Source organism: Mastacembelus armatus, chromosome 10, assembly GCF_900324485.2.
Source record: "Mastacembelus armatus chromosome 10, fMasArm1.2, whole genome shotgun sequence".
Taxonomy (NCBI): domain Eukaryota; kingdom Metazoa; phylum Chordata; class Actinopteri; order Synbranchiformes; family Mastacembelidae; genus Mastacembelus; species Mastacembelus armatus.
This window is the reverse complement of record NC_046642.1, coordinates 8,300,744-8,324,334: the sequence shown is the minus strand read 5'-3', so window position 1 is coordinate 8,324,334 and position 23,591 is coordinate 8,300,744. Positions and strand designations below refer to the sequence as shown.

General features: G+C 38.7%; 1 protein-coding gene across 9 annotated transcripts in view; it reads right to left on the bottom strand.

The window, feature by feature from the left end:
• The window catches only part of diaph2 (diaphanous-related formin 2), a 340,283-nt gene that overhangs the window by 77,402 nt on the left and 239,290 nt on the right, over nt 1-23,591 (bottom strand). For all 9 annotated transcript variants that reach the window (XM_026329686.1, XM_026329687.1, XM_026329689.1 and 6 more), the window contains one exon: nt 19,047-19,171. In XM_026329686.1, coding sequence (XP_026185471.1) covers nt 19,047-19,171 — 125 coding nt within the window. The remainder of the gene's footprint in view (nt 1-19,046; nt 19,172-23,591) is intronic.

Here is a 23,591-nt window from a genome sequence, read left to right as displayed (position 1 = left end):
CCAGTCAAAAAAACTGCTGGATGTCACGGTGCAAAAAGGAGAAGAAAAAAAAGCACTGAGAGACAATACAGCAAGATGTGCTGCTAGAAGGCAAATGGATATGCCAATGATTAGTGCCTAATGAGTGACAGAAAACTGGCACTTATAATTAATTGGTTTGTGGAATAATATATGTGCGTAGCAGCTGTCTTCCGTGCATTTCTAATACACAGACATACTGTACATATATACAAATACAAAGAGGTATCCCGTTAAAAGGCAAATGACAAATGAAAACAGATTCTTGAGACATTACCTTGTAAAAACGCATCTTCATAAACATGTTACAAGTTGTGGGGATATTCCCTGATAGTGTGACTAAGCTAAAATAGAGAGCAGTGACTATAAGTTCAGTAGATCTGGTTGCAAGCTAAGTAGACTAGAAGTGGATGTTTTGTGTCCACACTAGGTTATCTCCACACCTGACCCTGACAAGATTCCCTCTAAGGAAAGAGGAAGAGGGGGAGAGAGCACTGACAAGAAGTTGATGAACTGCCTCTGGCTATGTGTGTGTCCTCCATCCTATAAAAATAAAAGTATCCTCATTGTTAGTCCATCTCTTTCTTACCAAGTCTTTCTTCTCCCTTCTTATCTCCATCTCTCTGACCCTCTCATATTTCACTTCTGCTCTCCCTATCCCATTACTTCTTCGGTGAACCCAGTATTGACCAGCTTTTCAAATGAGGACTGTAATGGGCTACATTTGCATAAAACGTCTATCAATATATCTTTCTCTCTGTTACCTGTATTTTTTTTAGATACAGACAGTGTATCTAATTGCAAAATATTGTACATGAGAGGAAAAAAATGGGAAAAATTGGATGGAACTGAGCACCACCTGACAGCTAATTTTAAAATATAAAAAATGAAGCTTTCACAGACAGAGAGCAGAATGTTTATAGACCATTAGCAACCATTTGTTGTAATAAAATCAGCTTTTTCATGTGAAAAATAAGTAATGCATTTATAAGAGACATGTACAGACATATGTTTGCATACAGTGTTGTTTTTCAGGGACTGGGGATTACAGAGAGGGCACAATTAGCTTGACGGTGTGACAGGTTTTGGTGAGAGCCAAGGTTGACAGGCCTACCTGGCTTCCCACTGTGCAACCTTTTATAAAATCAATGCCACCACTAAACACACCTCTCCCCTGTGGAGCTGGGCCCTGTTACAGCCTCCTTCCCCTTCTACTGTGGGGAGGAAAACACAAACAAACAGATAAATTAGAGCCTCTCCAGCTGCCCTCCTCTCATCCCCTAGCCTGTCGACTATTGTGAAGTGAAAACAGTACTGTCAGTAATATAAAAAGAGGCAATTCTGCGTTTGAGACAAGAACCCCTACATTTAAACTTCAATTTCTTCAGCCAATTATAGTTTCTTGTATCTACAGAAACACTGTGCTATCTGTGAAAATCATTGTTATTGGCTTGATCGGTTGTCGATGGGTGACTTAAAATGGTTTCTAGAATTTTGTACATATCACAAGCACTGGATCTTAACAGTGAGCAGACTGCTGGAAAAAAAAAACAAAAAAAAAAACACTATCTCTGCTACACCAAAATCGTTATTTCTGGGAAATACTGCAAGAAATATGTATTATAATAACATAAAAAATGTTGTGAGGAAGCACTGAAAGGGGAAGAAAAGCATACCATTTTCTTTTGTCTTGCATATCAAGGAAGGAGACTTCATAGGCTATTCTCTGAGCACATATTTAAAGACACTGGCTTTGGACACTTTCAAACATTTGAGTGTGATAGTATTGTTTGGCAAAGCTTGTTCTCTTTTGCAAATTTAACACTGAGTGGCGGATCTAGAAATTTTTACATGTGGTTTTGGTAGGGTGGCATGAGAAGGCAATACATATGGGTCCTTATACACAGTGAAAACATGGGCTAAAAAATGGGGTAGGAGATGGGAGGACATCTGGGGGGCAAACCATCTGTAGATCCACCCTGGTAACACTGCATGCATTGCTGCACAATACGGTAATTCTTAGCAAAAGGCACACAAACACAATACAATTAATGTGGGGATTCATCAGTTTCACGAAATCTTTATCGAGAGAACCACGCTGCGGCGCTACAGGTACATGTATGCGACCTGGCTACATTACCTGATACAACTGCTCACTACAATCACTGCACACATTTGGCAGTCTGCTGCTCTAATGTGCATCAGATTACATACCTGCAGAGGCAAACTCTCCTTAATGGGTAGCATCATCCTCTGCAGGTGGCAGGGGAAGAAATGCATGTGGGGGACTCAAAATTATCTGCTTACTCACTCACTTGTCATTGGCTGATTGCTAGTCTGATGACATCCATTTGTGCCTTGAGATATCATTTTCAACTGCTTAATCCCTCTTCATTACCGTTAACTGTACCATTCCACAATGTGGACACATTAACCCAGTTATTTCTTAATTACCATATCTAGACTTTTTTATCCTTGTCTTGCTATGATCTGAAACCTGTTGATACACCACCACTCTTCAAAATAAGCTTTATATAATATTGAATTTTAATTGTTACTTACAATACTGTGTGAGTGTTCTACCATGTGTATTTTTAAATAGACAAGAAGCAGCCCACCTTTATCAATGCGGGTTGCCGTGTGGTTGGACAGAGGTATTGAGCAGAAGAACAATCTATATCAGTCATTAAAATGCAAATGTGCTTACCAAGCCTAGCTTTGATGCTGCACTAATAACAAGCAGTGGGAAACAATCATGAATCAAACTTGTGTAGCGACCTATTGAATGTACGCCAATGCCATATAATGAAACAAGAGCTGAAATAAGAGCAGTCAATACAAAATCCTGTTGTTATCTGAGAATGTGAAACTCGGAATTAAACAGCATGAGATGACACTGGCACAACCCCAAACACTGTATCTCAACGGAAACCTTGATTCCATGTCCCATATTATAGACTACTGCAAGTAAGACATAAGAAAACGCTAGTGCATTTTGTAAATAAATATGGCTAAAAGCACAGCTACCTGGTCCTATCTGCGAAGTAGTAGTAGTGATGCTGACTGTGTCAAGTAAGGTATAAAGAACAGAACACATCAATTATTATTTTTTTTTGTTCTAAATGAGTCCTTACATATTTAAGGCTTCTCTAATTACCTAGTATTTTGACACCTGGTCATAGGTCGGATATGTATATGGGCTATGACCAATTTATCTTAAGAGTAGGTTTTGCTACTCATTATTTGATTTTGTCATTTTTGAGGCCTGAAAAAATTTTACAAAAAAAAACCTAGGATCAAAATATAAAAATAAAACATAAAAGCATACTTTTTGTCACGCTCCCACTGAAAATCCAAATCTACCTTTCACCCATTAAACATTTGAATCCATAAATAACACTCAAGCAATAAGATATGTATCAAATAAAAGATCATGTTAACATTTTGTTTCAGTGTTGCATAATCTATATGGTTTTCTTCCTTCAAAGCTTTGCCAGATAACAAGTGTATTATACATTGCAATTATGATAGACAGGAACAGAATCAAACTGAGGAAAAACACCTTAATTCATCTGTGATATCTCATTAAGCATCTAATTGACCATGATGTTTCCCTGTCCCATTAGCTAGAGATCTGTGCATCAGTTAAAACTATTGAACAACACACCTAGACCTAAATGAATGGAACTTAAATGAGCAGCAGACAGCAAAGGAAAGTTTGTCCCTCCCTGTGCACACAAAAAACAGTGTTTAGATGAGAAAGCAGAAATCAGAAAAAACAAAAGCAACTATGGCCATAATAATTCAATGTGAGTGTGAGAACCCTCAGTGAAGCTCTAATAATGGAGATGTAATAATTGTTTGTAAGAGTGAGTGTAAAATACATTAGGATCATTGCGCGGTTAAGATTTAGGGTCACGGTGTACTGTTTATACTGACAATGTTAATGCCTAGTTCTGCAATACATAATATATAATATGTAATACATTGCAATATTTTAGTCAGGAGACATATCAAGAAAGGTTTGTAATCAAAACTGAATCATGAGATGTCACAAAGAAAGCAGTTATGACAAAACATTCATGACAAAATCTTGAATTTTAGCCTAAAATAGCTTTTTTCTCTTTATTGTCAAGATGTGGTGTAGACAATGGCACTGCTAATCATTCTATCAATATGAATTGACATGGGACAAAACATCTGGAGAGAAAATAAAGGGTTTAAAAAATCTAGTTGATGCCCTGGGAGTCTGTGCGGCAACACAAATCTATTTGGGCCTTGTTCAGAATATCTGCTCACTCAGACAAGCTTCTCCTCTTGGAATGCTGAAAAGAGTTAGTGACCCTCTTTAGAGCTTAGTCAATCTGAGAGAAAAGAATAAAGAGAACAAAGAAGATGGGTAACACGAGAGAGTGAGGACAAGGAAGTAATAGATGAGTGAGGGAGACAGAGTGAGTAACCAAAGAAAAAGAGGAGGGGGCTCATCTTTTGCAAATCGTATCATCTGTGTGAAAGCGGACAGGCAGACAGAGATGAGCATTACTACTAATCTCCAATCCGCACCTTGAAAAGAAGTCTGACTTTCGTTTGTCACTGACAAGCTCCCTCTTGTGATCTCTCTGGTTGACAAAAGCACTCAATGAACAGATTACATAGTGTATTTACTGTCCTACAGTGTGTAATAAATCTCCAGTACAGAACCAGCTTCCCTGACTGTAATGAACTCCAGCTCACAGTTGAATGTTTTTACTTCTGCTGATAAAAAACAAAACGAAAACAAACAAAAAACATAAATTATAGAAAATCTGGGTAATCAACAGAATGTGAAATTGGCTATTGTATGATCAGCCTTGCATCAGGGAGAATACTTGATACTGCTCTGTTTCAGATCAAATCTAATAAGCCTAAAAGTAAGTATAGGGCTTAATATTCATTTGTAGATAGAGAAACCCATTCTGTACACAGTTCACTTGTAATATGATAAGGAGATATTGTTGGGGGATTAGGTTATCTCCCTGGAGATCTATTAGTGGATAAGTCTGACTGGCTGTCTTATGACTCATTAACTTACTGGTTACAATCTGATCTGCACACGCTCTCCCTCAACTACCACCACAATGACCATGCGAGCAAAGCACACTATGATTTAAACCCTTGTGCCTGACAGCAGGCAGATTTTTCAAGACATACAGTAACTTCACAGTGGTGATCCAAAATACAGCAACAAAGTGGTACTGGAGATCACTTGGAGTGTTTCTAAGCTTCAGTGAAAACAAGAGAAAGATAGGAATCAGATTGGATTGCCAACCTGTGTCCACAGCACAGCGGGGTACATTCATTGCCCTGTATGGGGTGATAACCAGAAAGGTAGGGAACAGATGCTACTCCAGCTGTAAATCCTGCAATAATGGCCAAAGTGACATTAAATAACACAGGGACTAATCTTCTTGATGGGGAATACAGTTTCAGTCAAACTGGCTCCAGCAGAGTGCTTTTTGGCTATTAGTGCAATAACCAAAATGGAGGGCTTTAACAGGATGGAAATGGAGAAGCAATCGTGAGAATAATTCTATGAAGAATGCCACAACGTCTAATGCTATTATTAACACACTGCCACTATGTATCACCAGCCTGGCCCCATTATTACACATTCAGCTCAAACAACATCCTGTACCACTAACACGACTGTGGCATTTAGGAAGAAAAAAACAACAAACTGAACCATGTTTCTGTTCAGAGCCTAAGGGTTGGATGGGTGAAACTCAATCCACTATTTTCTACCCGTTAGAAATCTATTAGACGCCAATAAGGACACTGAGGGGAGAAGGTTTGAGATATTTCAGGTCAGCTTTGGAGGTTAATTGTTGAGTCGTCTGTCTGGTCAGTGAGGGGATCACTGTGTGAAACCAATCCTGAAGGCAGGGGATGAAAGCTGAGTGTGGATGGCATTCAGGAGATTAGAGCAGATGATGGAGGCAGAGGTAGAGAGAGAGAATGAGGAGGGAAACATGAACCCATAGACCTCAAATCAACACTTTCACAAGGCTGCCAATGCTAAGTGGGTTTAGACATACACTTAATGTGCTTGAGAATGGTTATGTGTAGCCAACAAGGCCACTGAGGGTAACTACTTACATTAAAAGCACACGGTTTATCCTTAGTGTCAGGTACAGTATACATACAACGGACACAGATACAATGATAACAGTATCAAAAACAACTACCGAGCACCGAGTACAAAACAAAACAAAAAAATAAAACAAACATAGTCAGCCATAAGTGCAAGACAACCTGCACCATCCACTCCCCTTCAGTGAGGCAGTGTAATTAAACAGAATGTACAGAGCAGAGGAGACAGACTGATTAAAGTCCAGCTTAATCAAATCCATGGACACCTCAAGGAACTCCCATTCAACTATTGCTACTCTAGTTTCTTGGGTTTTACTACTTTAGGAAAATAAAAATTTGTGATTAAAAAAAAAACATGAAAAAAACAACAGGCACTGGGTTTGGCATTGAGGAATGGTTTACTTTGTTCTGATGAAGGTCAAATTAAAACACAGAACGCAGGCTGTGGTGGTGTGATGATAAATATTTGGCTGTCTGTTCAGATGTACAGTGAAAAGACATAGCCCTCCTGTGGGCATTGCTCCACATCTCTGTGGCTGCTACCACGCCATTCCCATTTCACAACTTGTTCTACATGTGTGACACATAATCACACACACACACACACACGCACACACACACACACACACATATACATGAATGCACCAAGGCGCTTCCTCTCAAACACTCACACGTACAGAATGTCCCACATCACCTTGCTCAGAGATGAATGACTTCGCCACTGTCCTCAATCATTTTAATCACTTCAATGGAAAATGCCTCATTCATGGCTATCATTCTGTACTGCCTTGCAGCTATCTCATGTATACACATTCCCACACTCCCTAAAATACCCACCTCTCTCTCACACACACACACAAACACACACATACACACACTGATAATACAAACTCCTATGATACTGGAACACCCTGTGTTATCCACTCTTCTATAACAAGATACCTAATCACAATTATTAAGCTACTCTATGTTTACTAGTGATAAACATGCAAATAAATATGCAAATATTCATTTATAGGCAGCCAACCTTTGAGACACATATACAGACATTGACACAGAAATGCAAATAATCCCTTCTTTCTTTGTCACCATAGTTCAAAGTTTCCATTGGCTGATTACAGTCTTCAAAAATTTAAAATCAACAGCTTGTAATAACACCAATGCCATCATCATGGTCATAATGAAGGGTTATTTTACTAACTGACCAGAAGTCTTTAACTCCATTTTCAACTGAATAAATGTAATTCTGATGTGACTGCATACATACTGTGCACCACTCTTTAAGAACTGCCATTAAAGGGATTGTCTTTCAAAATTAGGTCACGTCACATGAACAATTAATTTAAATCAGACTTTAAAATTTTGATTTATAAATGCAAACTGTAGGAGTAGGGCAATGAGTACATGCAAACAGAATTATATTTCAGATGGAGCATCATGACCTTGCTCACAGAGGTTTAAGAATGTGACCACTGGATCAAACAAGCCTGCGGCATTATAACCCCTGCTGTACTATCCATCACAAGCATGCCTCAAGAGCACATTCAGCCCACAGAACACATAAAAATTGTAGTCAGTCATTCAAATGGTTTAAGTTATTCTATATTTTGCTACATTGCATTTCAGCTTGCCTCCAGAAATAATCTGGAAGAAACCAGTTTTCAATCACAGAGATCGGTGCCACGATCTGCTCCATTGTGCTGAATATCCTATTTTACAATGCTTTTACATAAAACATGCACATCTCCAGTAGGCTGGTGCTTGACGATGAAAACCACAATGTTGCTGTGCAACAACACCTCATCACCACTGAGTTATGGCAGCACCAACTGATATGTCCTTCCAGTTAACACGTTTGTATCTACACCTCTGGGTGTGTGTTTTCACACCTGTGCATGCTCTGTGACATGTCACATCAGGACACAACTGGAGAGAAATCTGTGTGAATCTGCATTACAGTTGGAACCGCTTCACTATGGGCTTGTAAAGAAGGATGTGTGTATGTGTTTTGAATACAAAAAATAAACAATCAGATCCATAGACACCTCAGGGTGGTATAGAGTTGTGAAGTGGGAGGAGTCTAAATACTAAATTCTATATACATTTTCCCCACTCTAAATTAGGATTTCACATATTTCTTCCCAAAATAAATAAATGTTTCTGAATATACAGAAATGTAAGTCCCATAGACAAGGCTACAGGCTTAGGTTATGGCCACCCATTATAAGTATTCCAGCTTCCTTTTTTTTCTCTTGTTTTTGTAAGCTTGCTCCTAAAAGTTGCAGTACCCCCAAGCTTCAGAGACCATGTTACCATGGAGTAGATTCTGGTCAGAGGTGAAAATCAGAGCTGTACTTTATTCTGATCATACCCTCATGCTATGGGGAACAAAACACTTCACAATGGTTGCTAAATTCATCTAAATTTAAGTGAATTTATTTAAATTGTATTATCAGGGGCTATTCTGTAAAGCACAATAATTAGCTTCAGCACAGTGTTAGTCAGTGCACAATAGAATTTTATTCTCAGTGGCCAGATTTTTCCTATCAGTATGTGGGAGACATGATAGATTCTCCTGTTTTTAAATAAACAGGCTTCTACCTTTCACTTACTAATTAAAAAAATAGAAAAGAACTAGATAGCAAAGATTTTGCTCATCTTTTGTACTGATGGAAATACTGAAGCTTTGTATATTCTCCAACTCCAGCTTACCAAATATTGTCCATGCTGGAAATGAACAGTAATTTCACTTTCAGAAACACAGACAACCTAAGCATCTTCTTCTATTTGGCTTCTCTATACACAATGAAATTATTTTTTTATTACTGGCAAGATATATGTGAAAGAAAAGTATATCAGTATTCATTTTTTATATATTGGGTGCATAATATATTGTAATTTTATTTACGTTACATGATAGTCTAACAAAAAATTTAAAAAAAACTTTATATACCTTATACCTAGTTAGTGTTTGTTTCCCGGTGAACAAAAATAAAAATAACATAGCACTTTAGACTTTAAGCATGAATTTATGGTGTGTTCTACTAGCTGGTTTTGTCTTCTCAGTGCACACTCTATTCTCAAAGTTTACATCGGTAGAAGGGATAAGAATGTGAAGCATTGGAAACCACACTTTTATTTGTAGAGAGGACAGAATTATACTTTTTTCTTGCGACACTGAATCGCAAGCCAATGACAACCCAAGTGAATAGAGACACACTGTATGAAAGCATAAATATTAATATTTAAGAGTACTCCACTCTGCAATGACTTGGAATAAAAAGAAAATTACACTTGTGGTTTTTATCAAGTTATGTTCTAAGAAAGGGAACATTTGCAAAAAAGTCAAGGGGAGTTCATACATTTTTGCAACAAGTGCCTGTTTTTGCCACCTCGTCTGGTACCCTTGAATGTTGTGCCACAGAAATATAATAATAAAAAAATTATTAATAAAAAAAGGACAGCAATAGAAAATGAGATGTATGTTCTGTATGGTTCCTACCTATGTTATGTTAGGATGGAAAGCTGCAAAGCATCAAAGCAAAAAGCCCAGGTCAACCATAAGTCTTCATCACAAAAAGCCAATTCAAGGTCAGTTGCTGGTTCAGGTAGCAGATGTGTCTCATACATCCCAGCTGCTGTCAAATGACAGATCCGACAATATTATACAGTCTGCTTGTATGTGTTTGTATATTTGGCAAATGGCAAATGGCCTTATACTTGTATAGCGTTTTTCTACACTCAAGTGTACTCAAAGCGCTTTTACACTATTTGTTCATTCACCCACTCTCTCACACAAACACTCATACACATTCATACACCAGTGGAACAGCCACTGGGGGCAACTTGGGGTTCAATGTCTTGCCCAAGGATGCTTCAGCCTGTGGACCAGGGAAGCCAAGGATTGAACCACCTCTGGTTTATGGTCAACCTGCTTTACCTCCTGAGCCAAGCCACCCCCATATATGCCTGTGTGACAATGAAAAAATAAGAGAAGGGGGCAAATGGATTAGACACATTTGTGCTACTAATGTGTTTTTATTTTTATGTCATTGGTATTGGATTAAAAGTAATGTGTTAAATGACTCCTTGTGTGTGTGTGTGTGTGTGTTACCACAGGAGTGAGAGCACCAGCCAGAGGTCCCTCTTCACAGCAAACTGGCTCATCTCATGTAAACATACTCATGAAAAGCCTTTACGCACAACCACTAGCACTTCTCCAGGTCACCCTACTTATTCATGCTGCTAATTGGAGATTAATTGTCAATAAAAACCCATAAAGGCATGACTTATTTTTCCTTGCAGCATATTAGCCCTGTCAGTGAAAGCTATAGTATAAAGATAGTTGTCAGTACTCCATTTGCCATGACATGCCTAACGTGTTAGTAGTTAGATGCATTGGAAGGGCTTAATGAGAATATCAACATACAACATGTGTGTTAATGTGGGAGTGAGTGCACATATCAGAGAGTCTTACAGCCTCTTTGCCTAATCAGTTATGGCCACCTGTACCATACAGGTATGTGGAGTAACAAATCAAATGCAAATGGTATACAACTGAAACAAATAAGTGATATTCAGCAATAACAATTTAAGGTTTCGCTTTGCCTGTGATTGCCCTAAATCTAATGAGTGACATAGAGAGGAGAAGTAGCCCATTAGACACAATTGATGAAACAGTCAGTTATTGCCTGTGTATATTTATTGACCTGCAGGCAGAGGCTGAATGTGCCCTGGCATTTGTTTTGGCTTCTTCAATCATTGATGCACATTACCCACCATAAAAATGAAGGAAACTACTATACTTGTTAGATTCATACAAGGTTCATTCACTTTGTGACTGCTTAACAACATTAACAAACAGTCCAAACAATTAAGATTTCAGAGGTGGTTGTCATTACTGGGAAAAGAAAGTTATTTTTTATGCAATAAAAGTCTCCTGAACAGTGAATCAGCTGTACTGGAATTTTTGGAAGTGCCTGAATGGAGAGAAGGATGGCATTACAAGCCTCTCAGCACATGTCATCAGCAAAGAATATCTTCTAAAAGCTGAAATTCAACAGTCTGTTTTGACAATTCTGTCTTGGACTTGACTGACAGAGAATGCCAGCCAATCCCCATTTGAAATGCGACAAGGAAAAACAAAGCCTGTCAGAATGAGTTGGAGAGATGTCTACTGAGAGCCACATGTGGTGAGAAACAGTGGAGTGGGAGTGAACGATAGAGAGAGAGAGAGAGAGAGAGAGAGAGAGAGAGAGAGAGAGAGGGAGAGATGAGGAGAAACCATTCCTTCTCTACATGACTCTGTCCCTGAGACACACATCATGCTGCTCCCCCCACAGTGGGTGACTCTGACAGGATACTGTCTGTGCAGCATTCCCCCTCTGTGTGATTGATGAGCCTCATTTTGCCAATTAATGGAGAATCCCCTGTTGACTACCATCAGACTGCTGTTTGTAACTGTTAGTGTTTCTGACTGTCACAGATTCATTTTAATTAGAGATCTCTTTCTCTTCTGACTTTTCTATTGTGTCTCAAATTTGCAGAGATGAGTGCGCGTTGACATCCTAGGGAAATGGCCCACTGTGTTATTTGCTGTCATTCATTTATTCACAAAGTGCACAGCTTAAACAGTTGAAGGCCAAATCTATTTGAAAACATCAACTGTAATGTCAACCATATACCATATCTTATAATCAATTAGTAAATGTGAGGTAATTAGTGCACTTTATTTGCATAATGAAGCACCTAATTGCTCCATAGCGAGCAAATGCAGTCAATAAGTTTGGCTAATCATTTGTGGGCCCTTGCATATGAGCAGGCTGCACAAAAAAATGGCCTGCAGTCACAAAGTCAAGCTTTGGTCTTATAAGGGTAAAGGAACAATAGGCATCATGGAGGAAAGTTGGAAATCAACTGAGAGCCCAGTAGCAAACAGAAGAACAAGAATGCATTCCCTCGACAGCATCAGCAAGAAAGGAACGTGATTACTTTGGGAAAGGCGGAGGAAGTGTTTAGGCATTAGTTTGATTTACATTTTAGAGAGGCTTTCAACTGGCATACACAGCAACTTCAGCTAATGATACTCAGGCCTTTTCATCAAGGAGCTTTCCCCAGTCTTTTGGGCACTGCCCCATAGCAATTGTTTGTAATAAGGCACAACAAATGGTGCACTAGGTAATATACTGGCCTGCACAGAAATAAATGTCAGCCATTGTATAAATGCCTGCACTGTACACCATCTACCAGAATTAAGTACATTTCAGCCAACTTGTTTTACAATTAAGTTCTACCATAGCTGCTGCATTATTCTCATTTGTTATCACATAAAGTATATGAGTGGATAATCCAGGGGCTATCAAGAACATGAAAAAGCATCCTATGCACCATTTGGTATATATGCATTTTTCTGTGTGTCTTCCTGTGTTCGTTTACCTCTAGTCATCTTCTGTTGTTGAAGCATGTGTTTCAGCATGTGTTGTTTCACATGCTGAAGAACAACTGTAAACGCTCAGTGACTCATATTTACTAGACAAATAACTCAAGTCACGTTTCCCTTCCACTTGCATTTGATAGAATAATTTGCCAACAATGGGCCTGCCATTCAACGGAGTCTCAGGGATTTCATTAAAACATCAAATGAAAGTGAAATCATGAGCCATGACGGTGGAGAGTGGGGATGGCTAAGCAGAGAAGCGTGGCTGGTGTCTACTGCAGGATTAGAGCTCAGCAACAAGTGCTCAAGGGGGGCTTTGCATCAAACCCAGGAGCCCATGACAAATGAGGGCGGCTGGGCCTCTGTCTATTACCCCGCACTAAGCCTAGGCCTTTTGGGGAAGTAATGAGGTGCAGATCGGTGCTGCTGCCACTGGGTCCTAAGCCCGAGTTTCTGTTGAACAGAAATAATCAGAGGAGACCTGGTCAGTAGGAGCAAAGCTATGCAGCTGACAGACACATGGAAACATGAATATAAAACACATTAACTAAACTAATAATTTTCTATTCAGCATGCTATAACCTATTACAAACATTAACACATTATTTACTGCATATTAGTATTGAATGCTATATATTGTACACTACTCATACAGAGGAAGCATAAGTGTGCAGGTGTGTAAAGAAATATTTTAGATTGCTTGAGAGCAGGAGTGAATCCCAACAGTAAACAGGTGATCCCAAAGGACACCCAACAGGTCTGGCAAGGCATGGAGACTTTACCAGTGGAATATGACTGTTGTTCACACAGGAACAAAGGGGTAGAGCCAGTGTACAACATGGCTATACCCCTTCTACTCCAGCACCACACCCTTCTCCTGCCCCTGGGAGCTACACTCCAGGCAGCCTGTCAGCAAACTTACTCTACTGGTTAATGGAGCTGCCACATCAAACCAAGTGTCACAGTCTAACAAGATACTGATTGGTGAACTTCTAGGGAATTCACTTGTATGACCAGAGGGCCCATGATGAACGACAGAGAAGGCAATAGTGACATGACACTTTCTGTTGACATGAAGCATTACATGTGCTCTGTGGAATTTATCACTTGATTTTTTTTTAGAGTATATGATAATGTGTGTCTCATATGGCTTAGAGTTTGAGAACGACAGCTATCTGAGCTAAATTCATAGATCAATATGCACAATTCGATCTATTGCCTTAAATGTCATATGGTGAAAAGTGTTACACTGAAAAACATGCATAATGTGTGTTCTGAAAATCCATTTACTTTGCTCTGTTATTTGCATGGTCATAATATAACCAATGGACCGTAAACAGAAACAATTAATCAAGGAATTAATTGGTAAACAAAAATAACTATTATAATGTTCCACATTGTATTGAATTTAATTAGATTAGATAAGATAAATGAACCAAATAAACAGTAAACCTTGCGAGGTAGTGAGTCTGATATTAGAGTGACATGAATACTTTTAGTCACATTTAGTGCCAAATGTTTTATAGACCAAACAAATACTAGATCAATTAAAAAAAACCCTTTAATAAAAAAAATGAAAATAGTCTTTAATACTGCTATTATTGGCTGTTGTTCAGTATGACACTATAAGTACATTATTCTAAGCTGTAAATATAGATATTAGAGTGTTTGTACTTTGAAAGTCAATTTAATTAACTCAACTATTCAGTTCATGCCTTAATATAATTAAAAACTATATAAATGCAGAACTAATGTATTATGTTTGTCATCTAAAGTAATAAGATGAGTAGAAAAAACCATTGGTAGTAAGACAGCAACATAACCAGCACCTTTTTCATTTACATTTTGTGCTTTTTCTTTGCAATCATCTCTGCAATAATGTTATAATTCAAAATAGAATTTTTGTTGATGTTTGAGACACGTACCTATTAAAACATGTTAATTAAAATGTTATCCCTTTGACATACAGAAAGCACAATGAAAGATGACTGTTTGTTCGAATGATTACAATTTTCTGTTGCTTTATCTGGGTCTGGACATTCACTTTGAAGTCAGAGTTACAGTTGCAGAAGTCAGTGTTATAAGCACCTCTACTTATTTGCACCCTTTTCCACAGAATTTTGGATAATTAAAAGGCTCCATTCTTTATCTGTGCTTCAGTTAATTGGCCACACAGTTTACAGTGAATTTCATTAGTCGAGAAAAACACTTGGGTTGAGGCTGTTGGGACTCAAAGGAAGGTGGTGATTAAGAGAAATAGCTTAGGTGTTTTGTCTGTGTGTGTGTGTGTGTGTGTGTGTGTGTGTGTGTGTGTGTGTGTGTGTGTGTGTGTGTGTGTGTGCGCGCGCGTGTGCGTGTGGCAAGAAGGATGGGGGGATTGTATATGTCTGTTTTCACAATAATAGGAAACTGCTCAAAATACCACCAGCATGTTTTAATCCTATCTTAATATATATAAACCATACAGAAATAAACAGGATTTTGGCGATAATCTGACTTACTTTTCATTCAAACACATTAAGGTGTACAAAGCAGGAAAACTCCAAGCACCATGCTTTTCCTGACAGAACAAGCCTTTAAACAGGGGATGTGTTCACAGTTTAAACTCAGCAGCCTGCTAAATAGAACAACAGTTTCACAAACAACCATTTATTTGACCTTAAGCGCCTGATACTGATACAAGAAAATGCTCTACCTGTATACAAACCTAGCCTAAAGCCAATATAGTCTCCAACTGTTGCTGTTTGACAAGGGCCATCCATAAACACATTGTAGTGAACCTTCTCCTTTGAAGAGTGACCTAAATCATGCTGAAGACTCTGAGAACAACAAAAAGGTGCTACCTGTATAAATGAATCTGTCGATTTTTAAGCCACAAAGGTGGTATTACAGACTAGCCCTGGGGCAGGAAAGGATGTGTCTGCACTGACCTTGTGTGGGAGAACTAAGTTGGCGTGAGAAACTGGCAGTGTTTGAGGTGTGGGCTTTGTAAGATCCCAGGACTAGAGGCTTCCTATTCATCAACGGGTATCAGTAACTACTGTAGATCTGTATTGCTACTCAAACACCTGCTTCTTCATGTTGACAGGAAATTGTCAAGGGAGGTGTCAATATGACAGAAACACTACGAATCAGAATTGTCTCAGGGTAATTAAATACAGAAAGCTCCTTTGACTCAGAGGCTGATTTCTCAAAGGCAGACTTGCACTATGACTTAGATGTGACAATATATCTAAGCTTGTAAGTCACACTCTGTAGTACAGTGCTTGACTATCATGAGAAGGACCAATATGCCAGAAATTTGTGGTTAATCATGTGGGTTGCATTAAGGTATTGAGTGCAGCATGAGGCGATCTATTGAACATGTCCAGGCATCCATCAACGCTCAGTCTCTCATCATTCCCATCAACCCACCTCACGACCATTAATATTCAAGTATGCAGAGTCCCGCTTCAAGCCTCCAGTTCTACTCCAGCACCAACTGAAAATGTGTGTACGTGTGTGTGTGTGTGTGTGTGTGTGTGTGTGTGTGTGTGTATATGATAGCCATAGCCTCTCTCTGGTGAAATAGGGCTCTCTGGGGGCTTGTGCGTCAACTCTACAGCCTTTGTGGGTTCCCATTACTTCTGACAGATAGAGATCACTAAACTGCTGAACAAACACCCCATTCAGTCATTTGCATACATTACAGTAATGGAAAGAGAAAAATGTATCAATAAAGCCAAATGAAGTGCTTCCACTAAGCTCTACTTTCCCTCCTTCCTTTCTTTCTTCCTCTTTCCTTTTCCATATTTTTTATTTCCATATTTCATAACTATTACTGCTTGGATGAATTTCTACTCATATCATGGGCTAATTTTCCTCTGAAAGGTAAGCACATCAGATGAACAATAAAGATGACATATTTTGCATTGGAAATTTATCATTTTTAAAAAAATAAAACCTGAATTCTAACAAATTCAGAGCACGAGGCATGCATGGTGAAAAAAACAAAACATAATTTATTGTTGCAGGTTTAATTAAAACCATGCTGCTTTGGGGCACATACTACATTAAAATACCTTGCAGTGACCGCAGCCTCCTGAAATTAATCTCAGGAAAAAGCTGACAAGAGTCACAGTGAAACAGGCACATTTATTCATCTATACATGCACTGTAAAATACACTCTCCCTTTCTTTATCTTACTGTGTAACACACACACACACACACACACACAAATGCAGACTGATTTATTCATCAAGTGCCCAATAGTCATGACAAAGGCACTTCACTTAACTCCTCAGGGTTGCTCAAACATCAAATGCATGACTTTTAGCTACTGTTGTTCTTCCATCTGTCAAGCTACAAGGAACCAACGTCCATTTTTTGTAAACCCAGAAAGGTGTGTTTGCCTTGATTCTGCTATCTTATGTGTACCAAAGGAAATGTTAACCCAAAATATACAGTACTGTATTTCACACTGTCATTGTTCCAACACTTAGCTGTGCAACACAGATTAGAGTGCTCCCTAAGCTCATTGCAAACAATGGTACTAAAAACCTCAGCAAATCAAGCACAGCCTCCACTTTCTATCTCTTTATCTCTCTGTTTGCTCCATGTGTAGAAGGTTTCATTTCCATCACCATGCTTGCTTGCATAAAAACAGCCCAACATCTGATATCTGAGGAGATTTAAACTGGGAGAAAATACTGTCCTTTGTGAAGGACTTCAGAGAAGTCGGGTAAATTAAGACACACATATACACACACATGCAAATATCCTACTGTAACAAGCAGACCCACATTTACTCCAAAGGTATTGAGAAAAATGTGAATGCAGCCTTGTACTGTCATATTATAACATGTACAAGTAGGGTATAAGATAAAATTTCAGAAAAAATACCTATGTTTTGTATTACATAGGATAAAATCATCTGCACCAGATTTCTACCACATAGTAGAGCTAAACCTTTCCTGACACCTTGCTATTGTGATTACATTACATATTATTAACTGCATTCATTTATTGTACACAGGAGATGAAATGAAACAGTACAGGTAGTTCATACAGAACAAATGAGGATGACCTTTTTAGAATGTGACTCTTTCCCATGCCCCTGTGTGTAAGAAAATTATGATAAAATTATTTTTACAACTATAGAAATATGTCAGTTTTAAAAACAAGGGTAAAGAATGGAAGGAAATGCAGAGTGAGAATGAAAGACATGCTACTCAATGCTTTTATACTGGTGCATACTTTAAATAACACCAGAACCAAAAAACATCTTAAATTCTGCTAAGCCTCCTTCCTGGCAGCAAAACTCAGGTGAGAAGGAGAGAAGGAAGTGGGGTGTTTCAGGTCATTGCCAGCCAGCTCCTCTCTGTCGCTCTCTAGGGAGGAACTCCAGACAGTGAGGGAGAGCCATGCTGCAGTATATCTACACTTCTCCATTTCCTCTCACTCAAGCCTCTAATTCTCGGAGGAGCTTGAGAATCAATATTGACATCGGGGGGCAGAGCAGCTTTCTTGCCTGCCTGCTCTGCCTCAGAGCTGCCACCAGGGAGGTCTTTGCTTCAGTTTTTTAATTACACAAATTTAAGTGCCTTTCTTTGACTGAGAGCAGATTGTTAATGTGTTAGGAGGCTATTACTCTTATACCACCCAATGTGCAAAGACAGTGTAAGATAAATCTCAGACAAAAGGAAGCAAAAATCAGGTTAAATTCTGTCTTACATGTAGGCACCTAGCATATGGAAACACCTACTCACTTGTTGAATTACTCTTGAGTAGTTCTTTCATTTCTTAATAACACTAGAAACAAAGAAGACACTGTTGACAGCTTTACCATTTTTTGTCTCCACAAGAGGCACCCTAGCTCAGGATATTGACAACAGGCTTGATTTCCACCATTGATCAAACCTATGCAGCGAGGACCTTTCCTCTCACAAAGGGCATTCAAGAAAGCGTGACACATAGCTAATTCAGTTTGGGAGCAGAGATGCTTGGGTTTAAGTGAAACACTCTGTTATCGAAACCGGAGAGGTGCCATGAGAGAAGATAGTGCACGGATGGTCGTGTGGAGAGGCTCGTGGCCGGTCAGGAGATGAAATCAGGGATAGGCGATAAGTTGGTGTGAGGGGCTAGAGCCCCTATTAGAGTCCCCCAGGAGACGGGAGAGTGCAGTAAAAATAGCTACAGACATGATTTCACTCTTGGGACCCAGGGAAGAGTGAAGAGGGAGATTGGATCAACATCTCACAGCAAGGCAGCCAGATCCATTCCCTTAGTTCCCTTGTGTGCCACTTATCACACCAAGTGACTTACACTTCATACCAATGCCAGGCAAAAAACAAAAAGAAAACACATATGTTTGCCACTTCTGTTGACTAATTGGCATATACCATGATCTAATATGCCAAATACATATGTTTTTGAAAAGTATAAAGCTATGCAATGTTTACATAACAACATTAAAAAGGATATCGACATCTTTTCCACAAACTTATCTTGTTTGTCATCCGTTTTGGGGAAGTTTTCAATGTCGTTCTCAAGCCTCTGGATGTGACGTTCCATGGTGGCCAAACTGCCCTTTAAAATCTCAGCTGACACTAGAAAAAAGCAACAAAAAGACACACAATAATTTGATTAGTAAAAATAATGTGACTCATACACTGGCCTTTTCAGAGATGTGATAAAATCAACAGAAATCCATTAAAACTTTATTGAAATCTAAGTAAAAACGAGCTATGACTGAGTTAAGAATCTGCATGTTGTGACATATTGACTCCTGTGTAATCCATCTGTGTGTGGCCGAGAATGCAAGCATGTGTGAATGCGTGTGTACAGTGTGTGTCTACGGTGGGTCATTAATCAGTCTGTAATCACTGTTTGCAGAGCTGCTGTGCAATCCGCAGTATTGCGATCAGGCCTTTCAAGTGGAGACTTCAAACAGCAAGAAGTGTCTTAGGGGATCAGGCAGGACAGGAACATAAATGTACTACCATGTTTAGGTTGTTGTTAAGGGTTTAGTTTTACTGACTATTGACTCATTTGTATTATGGATGCACAGTGACTGCTCTACACTACTTTACAGATAGTAACTGTAACTTTAAACAATGGTAGATAACAAAACCATGCATCAATAAGTATGCTTTTCAGCAACTTATATTTTGTAGCCTACACTAACCCCATATCTATGAGGTTACTCCATCCACTAGACCTTAATTCAAGTGCTGCAGGAGTGAAGAGTGGGGTAATGGACAAGCTGTCATGAGATGTGGTCTCAGTGACATAAGGGTCAATCTTCTCTTGCAGTTCCAAAGCTAGGAATTCTTTCCTCATTTTCTAACAATAAGATTGGATGGCAAGATGGTGGATCACGCACACTACCTGAAACACCCGTCAGCACAAATAGAAAAGGTTCTTAAGCAAATACCCAGTGGGAAAACACACCCACAGGCATATATGCACAGAAACTCCCTGCTGTGATCAGTCTAGAAGCAATACATTAAGAGTAAAGGGTGAGGTCACTGTCATTATTAGACTTTGCAGCTAGCTGGCTGACTGAATGGATCCGGTGGAATTCACAAACCCTCCTCCTCAATTCTCATGGAACTGACTCATGGGGATGACAGTGAGAAAACCACAATATCACATAGCCTGTTTCTCCACTGATAGGGCCTCTGAGATCCACATGCTCTTGTCACAACGATCTCAGCCCGACTAATGATGAAAACGGAAAATGAGCAGCATGGAAGGTGAGCAGATGGCTGCCAGAGAAGAAACAAATAAACTGACATGAATTTATTGAGCCAAGGGAAAGGATTTTGTCACTCACTGTGGCTTGTGGTAGTTGTTTGTGGCATGTGTGATAGTATTAGGTAATAATTTAGCTGTAACCATGATCATAGTAACCATGGCAGCCAAGAAATTGTGGTTTAAGCCACTGTAACTGTGGTAGTTTTAGGAGAGCCATTTAGAGGAGCAGAGTGAAGCCACGGGATAACACAACATACCATTGTTTACATAGGAATTACTTATCACTGAGATAAGGAAAATACTTATTAAACACAATATGTTTTGATGCTGACGTCAGGTTAGTGCTGTTTAGAAAACCATATACATTCACATTACTGCACTTCTTTGCTTTACTAATCTACAGAAATGACCACAAAAGTAACTCTACTATTTTTAGGGGACAAAACACTGGTATCTTCAGAATACACATTTCCAGTGGAAAAAGAGGGAATAGAGGGAGCTGTATGTTTTGTCCTTCCAGACAGAAAGGATTTCTGACACATAAAATTATTCTAATGACTGCTGTCAGCAAGGCCTGCCAGTGTCTTTCAATGACACAGGAAGAAAAACAAAACAAAACAAAACAAAAACACCTTTCCCTGGGTTTCTTTTCAGGTATTTTCTTACAAGAAAAAGATCTTATTTTTTTCAGTTGTCTGTTGTGCTGTTTGTTGGCCATGCTTAAGCAACAGGAATAACTGCAGATAAGCGATGAATGAGGAACATGAAAGAGTACAAGTAAGACAAAACGCCATTTGAAAGACAAGAAGTTAACATGTGTAAATAACACAGGTTATGTGAACAGCTCCTATGTGGTCAACAACCTTCAGTTATTGATATGAACTTGGTAATATTGGTCTGTGACGCATTACCCATTCCCATGAACAAAGGACAGATGAAAAGCATTTCATTAAGCTTTGCCCTGTTTCCTTCAAATAAACTGCCAGGGAAAAATACTGTGCAGCTCACAATACCAAATCAAGCGCTATAATGTGAAGATGTCAACTTTATATTCAGTCATTTGTAGAAGGGGGCAATTTTCATTTTGATTTATAGACAAATAATACCAATCTTTCATCCAGTGCTCTTGCGATGCCGCCAAAGGTTACAAGGGAAATTGAGATTTATTTTCAACATTGCTGCCAACATAGCATAAAAGATCAAGTTTTAAATAATCCACACACTTGTGAAAACAAAGACAAATGCAACATAAAACCAAAGGAGAAGGTCGTTCATAAATGCATTCATCACCTTAGCCAAGCAAATGTATGTTAGGGGGTGTGTAGAAAGGAAGATGAGCATGATTGAAAGACAAACAGATACAAAGAAAAGATGCATAAAGGCACACAGTAAAAATATGCTTGGTATATTCAGTATGTCTTACCTGCTTTAGAAATCGTGTTGTAGGATAAGTTTAATAAAACATAGATGTAAAAAATCCAATAATTATAACCACCTCTAAAGGTTGTTTGCGTCAGTGGATTTTATTTTAAAAAGCATAGGTTCTGTATGGAGAAGGTTGATTGGGTCAGTCAATAGGAATCTAGCACTGGAAATTTATTCCATAATGCCCTGGTTTACAGTATTTCAATTTACGTAATTTGGGCATGTACGAATGATATAAAACTAAAGCTTTATGACAACTTAGATGCTGTTCAATAACGAAAACAAAAAGGTGGGGGGTGGGGACAAAAACAAGTACTGGATGGATCTTTTGAATAAGGACTCCATTTTCTATTTCAATCACATGTAAAAGGTCTTTCAAGAGATTACAGGTGCAAAAATCTTAAGGAATCTAGAATACACAGTCTTAGTCCAGCTTGTTATCTTCTCCACACACCTCCTCCTATAAACTCTTTCCATATGTAAGCCAGATGAAAAAGAGGGGCCGACCTTGAGGTGACTCTATACATGACCAGATACACATAATGTCTGCTGAAGGGCAAATTTATCACATCAGGATTAAACTGGCTCTTTCAGATTATTTTGTGCACATTTGTTATTTGAAATCCACCAGCTGACACTGGGTGGGAGGCAGAGTCCACCCTGTACAGATCACCAGTCTATCCCCGAACTGATACATATAAACTGACAAACAATCACATTAACATCTATGTCGAATTTAGAGTCACAAATGAACCCTAACCCAACATGCATGTTTTGGGAATATCAGAGAAAGTTGGAGTATCTAGAGAAAACCCACAGAAACCCCATACAAAAAGGCCCCAGGATTGAACTGGATTCAAACATGAAAACCTTCTTGCTTGGAGGCAACAGTGCTAAACCACCACATCACTGTGCCGCCCTTGACACTGAATTATATTTTTCCCAATAAAAATTATACTTCATCTTTTTTCATTTAGCTGTTGTTGGCACCTGAAAGTGAATAGGAGATGAAGTGGGAGGCAGACTAGAAGAGCAGAGGAAAGAGACAAAAGGATAAACACAAAACTATGTGTTCCCCTTTCAGCAGGAATCAAAGCAGCTCCAGTTGCTGGAGTGAAAGTGATATTGTTGCTGTGACAAAGCAGTCACATTGTTCTTTCTGATTACCTCGCCTCATGCGATGTTAAAAACAGCAGGCAGGAGAAAGTGGCAATGAGGATATTTAATGGACAGCATAAACAAATGGAGGCAACCTTGTGGCAGTGTATTAACTGTAAACAACATGGCAGGGGTTTCAGTTGTCAGGCAGATATTCTATCAGCTTGTTGTGATTTTTAGTGCTGTGATATGCTAGAAAAAATAAGTACTTATGCTTTTGTAAAAAAATTAAATGGACTAAATAGTCTATGTTTAATTATAAGGAAATTCAGACATGGAGAAGAAATAAGATTATTACACAATACCAGAAAAAGTTGGTGGTAGACAATGCAATTAATTTCACTCACATGACACAAATGCAATCACAATTTCAATTTCCCATCAATGCTGCACTAATTGCATGCGCATTGAAGGGTAAATCCTTTTTATTTTTGCTCTATTTCCTCCAACAAAACTGTTATCATAATGAAGGTTTTTTTGTGTGATTAGTACTGGTAGTACTACCATTACTACCATTAGTACTGATGACCCCCCAAAAACAAAACAAGGAAAACATAAAGTTAAAATATGCACGGGGTTAATCTGCAAATGCCTACTGCAGCAATGATCACAGGCCCCAGTCTTTTCAATAAATAATGATAAAGCTAAGATTAGAGCATAATTTAGTCTTTCACATAAAACATGAGG